This window comes from Muscardinus avellanarius (genome assembly GCF_963383645.1).
Source record: "Muscardinus avellanarius genome assembly, chromosome: 9".
Taxonomy (NCBI): Eukaryota; Metazoa; Chordata; class Mammalia; order Rodentia; family Gliridae; genus Muscardinus; species Muscardinus avellanarius.
In genome coordinates this window covers 109,213,511-109,220,245 of record NC_137795.1, presented here as the reverse complement: position 1 = coordinate 109,220,245, position 6,735 = coordinate 109,213,511, and the positions used below count along the sequence as shown (strand labels likewise).

General features: G+C 50.3%; 1 protein-coding gene across 1 annotated transcript in view; it reads left to right on the top strand.

The window, feature by feature from the left end:
* The first annotated feature begins 504 nt into the window (after nucleotides 1–504).
* The window catches only part of RHEB (Ras homolog, mTORC1 binding), a 40,584-nt gene continuing 34,353 nt past the window's right edge, over nucleotides 505–6,735 (top strand). The window contains exon 1 of the mRNA XM_080701974.1: nucleotides 505–589. Within this exon, the coding sequence (XP_080558100.1) occupies nucleotides 538–589 (52 nt within the window). The 5' untranslated portion in view covers nucleotides 505–537. The remainder of the gene's footprint in view (nucleotides 590–6,735) is intronic.

Genomic DNA, 6,735 nt, shown 5'->3' with positions numbered 1-6,735 from the left:
CCCCTCCCTCCCGCCCTCCGGCCGTTCGAAGCCTTCAAACCCAACCAGAAAGCGGCCGCGATTTCGCCGCCCGGGTGTATTTTTAGCTCCCGGGTGAGCGGCCCCGCCCCCGGCCCCGCCCCCTCTCCGCCCCCAATAGGAGCCGGAGTTTCCGTCGCGTCATCTCGCGGGCGGGCGGGAGCGGCCCAATCGGCGTTCTGAGAAAACTTGCGTAATTAAAAGGCGGCGGAAGAAGGTGGGAGGGTCGTGACGCAGCGACTTTCCGTCGTGACTTTTCTGGGGGCTGCCCGGCGTCCCCCTTTATTCCCTTTAAAGTGAAACCTCGCCCGCCGCAGCCCGGCGCGGGTCACGTGGGCGTGGGAGGGGCCGCGGCGGCTCGGGGCGGTTGGGCGCGAGCGAGCGACGGCGAGGGAGGGAGGGCGGGAGGCCGAGGGAGGAGGCCGCCGCGCCCGCCTGTGTGCCGCTGTGCCCGGCGCGGCCGCCGATCGCCGCCGCCGCGGTGGATGTGGTTGGGCCGGGGCTGACGAGGCCGCCAAGATGCCGCAGTCCAAGTCCCGCAAGATCGCGATCCTGGGCTACCGGTCGGTGGGTGAGTGGCGGGCGCGCGGCCCGGCGGCGGGCGGGCCGGGCCTGCCGAGTTGGAGCCGGCGCGGCCATGTGGCCGGCGGCGGCGGGCGGCGCGCGTTTCGTAACCTCCATTTTGAGCCGCGGCGCTGGCGGTGATCGGGGCGGCGGCCGCCGGGGCGAGGGCGGCGGGGCCGGTCGCCGTCCCCGGCCCGGGACCGGGGCGCCGGGGCCGGGGGGCCGGGGAGAGCCCGGCCGCCCGCGCCGGCCCGAGGCGCCCCTGTCTCCACCCGCCGCCCTCGGCAGCCTTCGCCAGGCCCCCCCAAATTAAAGGAAGTCCGTGGGATTGTAACAAAGACGGCACCTGGGCTTCTGTCCACCCGCGAAGTCCGGCCATTTAGAGGAGTCTGGGGACCCGGGGTTTCTGGCCGGCGGGGGCGAGTTTCCCGCCGACGGAGCCCAGACGAGCCCCCCGTACAGACCTCCAGATACCCGCCGGCGGCCGAGATAGGAAGGGAGAGAAAAAGGCATTTTTGGTCTCTGGTGTCCTATTTTTCTTAGGGAAGAAATAAGGTCAGGTGCCGGTAACCAGGCTGCCCAAGTAATTCAAAAGCCTGTTTGTTTGGCTTCACTTCCCCAAACAGCTGACATGCATTTGGAACGGGCTGGCGGTCGGGGAGGGGGGCTTGGCCAAACGCGGAAAAGCGAGTGGTTCCTATGCCCCCGTGAGGAGGGAGAAGGGCCGGACCTCGGCGCGCCCAGGGCGAGGCTTTATTGTTTTGACCACCAGAAGCCTGGGGAAGTCACGTTCATCTCTGCGTGCTGGTTTTAAGAAGTAACTCTGTGCACTTGACTGGGGGCGCAGGGGGCGAGCATTTGGAGCCCCTGGTGTTCGGGGGGGTGTAACTGCCACCGGGAAGCTCACTGGGCAGACGCCCCCTTCTGTTCTGCCTCCTCACCCCCACTTTCCGCCGCTGGTGCCAGGGTCTGTGCTCTTTGACCAAGATCGGCTACAGCCTGCTTACTCATCCTTTTATTCTGTCTCCTTCAAGTTCAAGCTGGGGGAAATCTTAGCGACGTGTGGGGAGGGTGGGGATCAAGGGCTTTGAGAGGCCTGGAATCCGGGGTGCCCGGCGTCGTGGGGGCAATTCTTTGTGTTGCGCCGGGGCAGATCCGGTGTATATAGGGCAAGAGTAAGGAGTAGGTGGGAGCCTGATCAGCTGCCGCCTCTCAGCGCCGGCGCGTGAACCAGAGGCCGTCTGTCCCCTTCCCCGGTGCCAGTGTGTAACCCGGGCCCTACCTTTGTTGGTGGCCTGCGTCACCGTTGTGTTTCTCTCTGTTCCCTGAATTTCCTCTGCATTTTGGAGAGTTGGGAGCATTATATCTCCTGGCTCTTGAGTGAGCTTGCTTTCATGAGACACTTATCCCAACTAAGTGAAGAAGTTACCTGGGCTAGATTTCAACCCAAGAAAATGTCCTAATGGTTCAGACTTTCCAAATGTGGTAGCAGATGCCTGTAATCCCAGACATCGGGGAGCCCGAAGCAGGAGGATTGCAATTTTGAGGCCAGCCTGGGCACTTAGTAATAAAAAGGCTGGAGATAGAACAGTTGCGTAGCATGTGTGAGGCCCTGAGTTCGATACTCAATACCACCCTTCCTCCCTCAAAAAGTGATTCTAGTGAACTAGGTTTTATTTTTTATAGTTGTTTCACGAAAATTCCTAATGTCTGATATTCATTGTTTTATCTTCTAGTTCTCATCCTCCTAAAGACCTCCTAAAATGTCTCTAAGACATTTCCTTCAGAAGCACTTATTTTAAGATTTAAAGAAGTTTATTAAAAGATAGAAATACAGAGGATAGGTGATAGGTACAGCTCCAAACCAGACTAGTATGGAGGGGTGACTCGAATGAGTACACCACCAAAAGCACTTATTTTAAAATGCTGTTTGAGAGGCTGAGACTGGAGGATGGCAGGTTTGAGGGCAGCCTTAGCAAGTAGTGAGACTCTTAACCTGTTTCAAAATAAAATAAAACTGAGGGTGTAGCTTGTAGATACTATGCTCCTGGGCTCAGTCCCCAGTACCACAAAACAGAACAAATTGCTGTTGGTTAAGTGCAGTGCTAGTTTACCCTACACTGGGACATAGAGTCATTTTTAGACCCATTTTCTGTGCTCTCAGTATGTCACATTTCTGCAGCCTATTTCTCCATATTTATTGTGATGATTAAAAGATGTTTTGGAGCAGGGTATCCTGGTGCACACTTGTAATCTCAGTCCTTGGGAGGTTAAGACAGGAGGATCATAGGTTCGAGGCCAGCCTTAGCTACTCAGGCCCTCTGCAACACCATATGAGATCCTGTTTAAAAATACAGAAAAAGCCCAGGGTGGTGGCACATGCTTATAATCCCAGAGCTTGGGAGGCTGAGACAGGAGGATCGCAGAGGTTTGAAGCCAGCCTCATCTACTTAGTGAGGCTCTCAGCAACTTAGTGAGACCCTATTTCCAAATAAAGTATAAAAAATAGGTCTGGGCGTATAGCCTGCAAGTAGAAAAGCCCCTGGGTTCCGCCCCCAGTACCCCCCCCCACACACACACACAAATACAGAAGAAAAAAAATAAGGCTGCGGGTGTAGCTCAGAGATAGATGCCCTTGGGTTCAGTCTCAATCCCCAGTACTGGGGGAAAAATGTTTTGGAGGGGTTAACTTATTTCCAGTCTTGCATTTCATTTTAAAGTTGTTCATTTTGAACCAGGATATCTTACAGTTTACGGAGTCTCAGGTGGAAGGCTGAGACTGGTTGCCAGCATGCGTCCATGTGCTGTTCTCTTTCTGAGAAGTTTCCAGTATTCAGACTTCTTGGGGCTTCCTGGTGCGCTTGTTTGCAAATGGCGCTATAGCAGAAGAATTTGAGCGCGAGCTTCCCAGGCTGTGGCACTTTGCCCTGCCGAGCTGGTTTGTCGTGGTGACTGGCAGTCAGTGGAGAGGTAGGCTCTAGGGACCACACCTCTCACAATGTCTTGATTAAATGCCTTGCCAGTTTGACTAGAGTGCTCGCTTTAACTTTATCACAAGCTATTGTAAAAGTTTGCCCTAAATTGAAACCAAAACACTTTACAACTTGGCCTTTAAAATTTGTGTTTATTGAAAACACTGATTACCAAATCCTAAGTAATTTAGAAACTTTTTTTTTTTTTTTTTTTTTTTTTTACTCCTGAAGTGCTTTTCCTGTTATTTACAGTGCTTTACAGAAGTTTTTTAAGGACACGTCACCTGTAACTCAGTCTAGCTTTCAGAGAAGTGCTTTGTGTTTGGCGACGGTCACATACGCGGAGTCCCTGGTACTCCAGGGTTTTAAGTACAGCCGAGTAGTCCGCGGTAGCTAGTGGCTAAAGTGAGTTCAAGTTGTAAGGTCAGGTAAACTGTCCTCGTGTGGGCACCAAGCCCTGGATCCCACACGGAGAGTAATGGTAATCTGGTTTACCATTAGGCCATAATCAGAAGCCTATTTGTCATGTGTAAGCCTCTTACGTGTGGTTAATAGGGATAGGATTATAAGAGAAAATGAAACAACTGTATGGTTTGGTAAAAGACAAACAAATATCCTCAAAGTATTACTGTTGGAATGTTTCAAGTAGCGTTTGGATACTTCATAAGGAAGACCACCATTCAATGGTTATTCTCAGTAGAATGCAGTCATTGTATTTGGAGTGTTTGTTTTTTAAATTACTTGAGCTTTTTTTGACATTCCATTAAAAAAAGAAAGATAAAGACTTTGCCGTGTATAAAATCCCCCAGCGTGTGGAGTGGCACATGTAGGTCCTTGGAAACATTTTGACGTTGTACACCTGTGCGGGGTGGGGGGCTCTTGGCCGCTCTTTTGAAGCCCGAAGCCACTTCTTACTCTCATTTGTTCCCGCAGGATGGTGATCAGAGCTCAAATTTGTGATTATGACTTTCTAGCGCTAAATGTTATTTGCTATTTATGTATTTATTTATTTCGTTTTGTGGTGCTGGGGATTGAACCCAGGGACATTCTATCTCTTAGCTACACCCCAGCCCCCCCCCCTTTTCAGTACTGAAGATGGAACCCAGGGGCTTTCTACCTCCAAACTACACCCCCAGCTCTATTTTTTTTTTTTAATTTTTAAACAGGGTCTCACTGTATTGTAAAGGGCCTCACTAAGTAGCTGAGGCTGTCCTCGAACTGCGATCCTCCTGGCTCAGCCTCCCAAATGCTAGGATTACAAGTGTGCACCACCACACCTGGCTAGCCCTGTTTTTTAAAAAACAAGGTCTCACTAAGTTTCTGAGGCTGCCCAGAACCTGTGATCCTCCTGTCTCAGCCTCCCAAGTACTGGGATTACAAGCGTGTGTCCACATGACTGGCTAAATGTTATTTTGGTATCTGTGTTGGTTGTATCTATCCATACTTAGCCTTTATCGCCCAAAAAAGAAACCCTACGCTCATTACCGGTCACTCTCTCCTGGCCTTTAATTTTATATATTTCTCAGTTTCTTCTACATTGTAGCATGTATTACTATTTTATTCCTGGTTACAGTCAAATAATATTTCATTATGTGAGTATACCACATTTTCTTCATTCATTCAGTTGGATGCATGAGTTTCTGCTTTCTGGTTATGAATAATACCTTTATGGACATTCATATCTCTTGGTTGTATTTCTAAGAGGAATTGCTGGGTCATACGGTAACATATTTCGAGGAACTGTCAAACTATTTTTAGGATGGCCACAGTATTTTATGTGTCCACCAACAATGTATGAAGTTTTCAGTTTTTCCACATCTTCACCAGCACTTGAAATTGCCTATTGTTTTGGTTTAAGTCATCCTAATGGATGTGAAGTGGTATTACATTATTTTTCTAGGTAATCTTTTTTTTCTTTATTTCTATCTGCCTGGCTTTCTGTTGTCATTTTTATTTATTTATGTGTGCACAGGCATGCACATGTCTTTGTTTGTTTGTTTGTTTATTTATTTATTTTGCAGGTCTGGGGATGGAACCCAGAGGCATTTTACCTTCGAGCTACACCCCCTGACCAATTTTTATTCTTTATTTTGAAACAGGGTCTCACTGAGTTGCAAAGGGCCTCACTAAGTAGCTGAGGCTGGCTTTAAACCTGTGTGATTCTCCTGTCTCAGCCTCCCAAGTACTGGGATTATAAGCGTGTTCACGCAGAATTTTAAAAACACGTAGGCTGGGGTGTCGTGTGGCACACAGTTGTACACCTGTAACTCTAGTACTTGGGAGGTCAAGACAGGAGGATCACAGGTCGGTGGCCAGCCTCAGCAAATTAGCAAGGCCCTCTGCAATTTAGTGAGACCCAGTTTCCAAATTAAAAAAAAAAAAAAAAAAAAAAAAGCCTGAGAATGTAGCTCAGAGGTAGAAGCCCTGGGTTCGATACCACACACATACACCACACACATATGTGGCCGGGGGTCAAAGTGAGCTTTATCATTTCATAGCTCTCTCAAGGATGTTGTTCAGTGACACACACACACACACACACACACACACACACACACACCCGTGTGCAGTGCTGGAGAGTAAAGCTCTACCCGTCAGTGTGTCTCCATCCACGCCAAGGGCTGGCAGTCTTACCATCGCTGTGCTGGCACCTTTAGTACAAGTGTGTGAACACAGTGGAAACGGCAACTGCTGTCTTTATTATGAAAATAGTTCAAACTCATGGTCCCTTAAAAAGATTCCAGGGGACCTCCAGAGGCCCCACTTTTGAGACCCATGCCCTGTTTTTCTAGGATCTTGCCACTCACTGTTGGGCAGAGTTGATTAAGAGGAGCTGATTCAGCCGGGCGTGGTGGTGTGCTTGCAATCCCAGCATTCGGGAGGCTGAGACAGGAGGATGGCGGTTTGTGGACAGCCTCAGCTACTTAGGCCCTTGGCAACTCAGTGAGACCCTGTTTCAAAATAAAGAATAAAAAGTAGGGCTCGGGGTGTTGCTCGGAGTTAGAATGCCCCTGGGTTCTGTCCCCAGTGCTGGAAAAAAAAAACCAAAAAACGGATTCTAGCAGTTGAAGGGCGTGGTGGCGGTGCCTCAGTCTTTCGTCCTTCGGGAGCTTCCTAAGAGGAGCTTGCGAGCGGGGAGGACTTGGCACGCCGAGCGGAAGGAAGCGGGGGTGGCAGACGC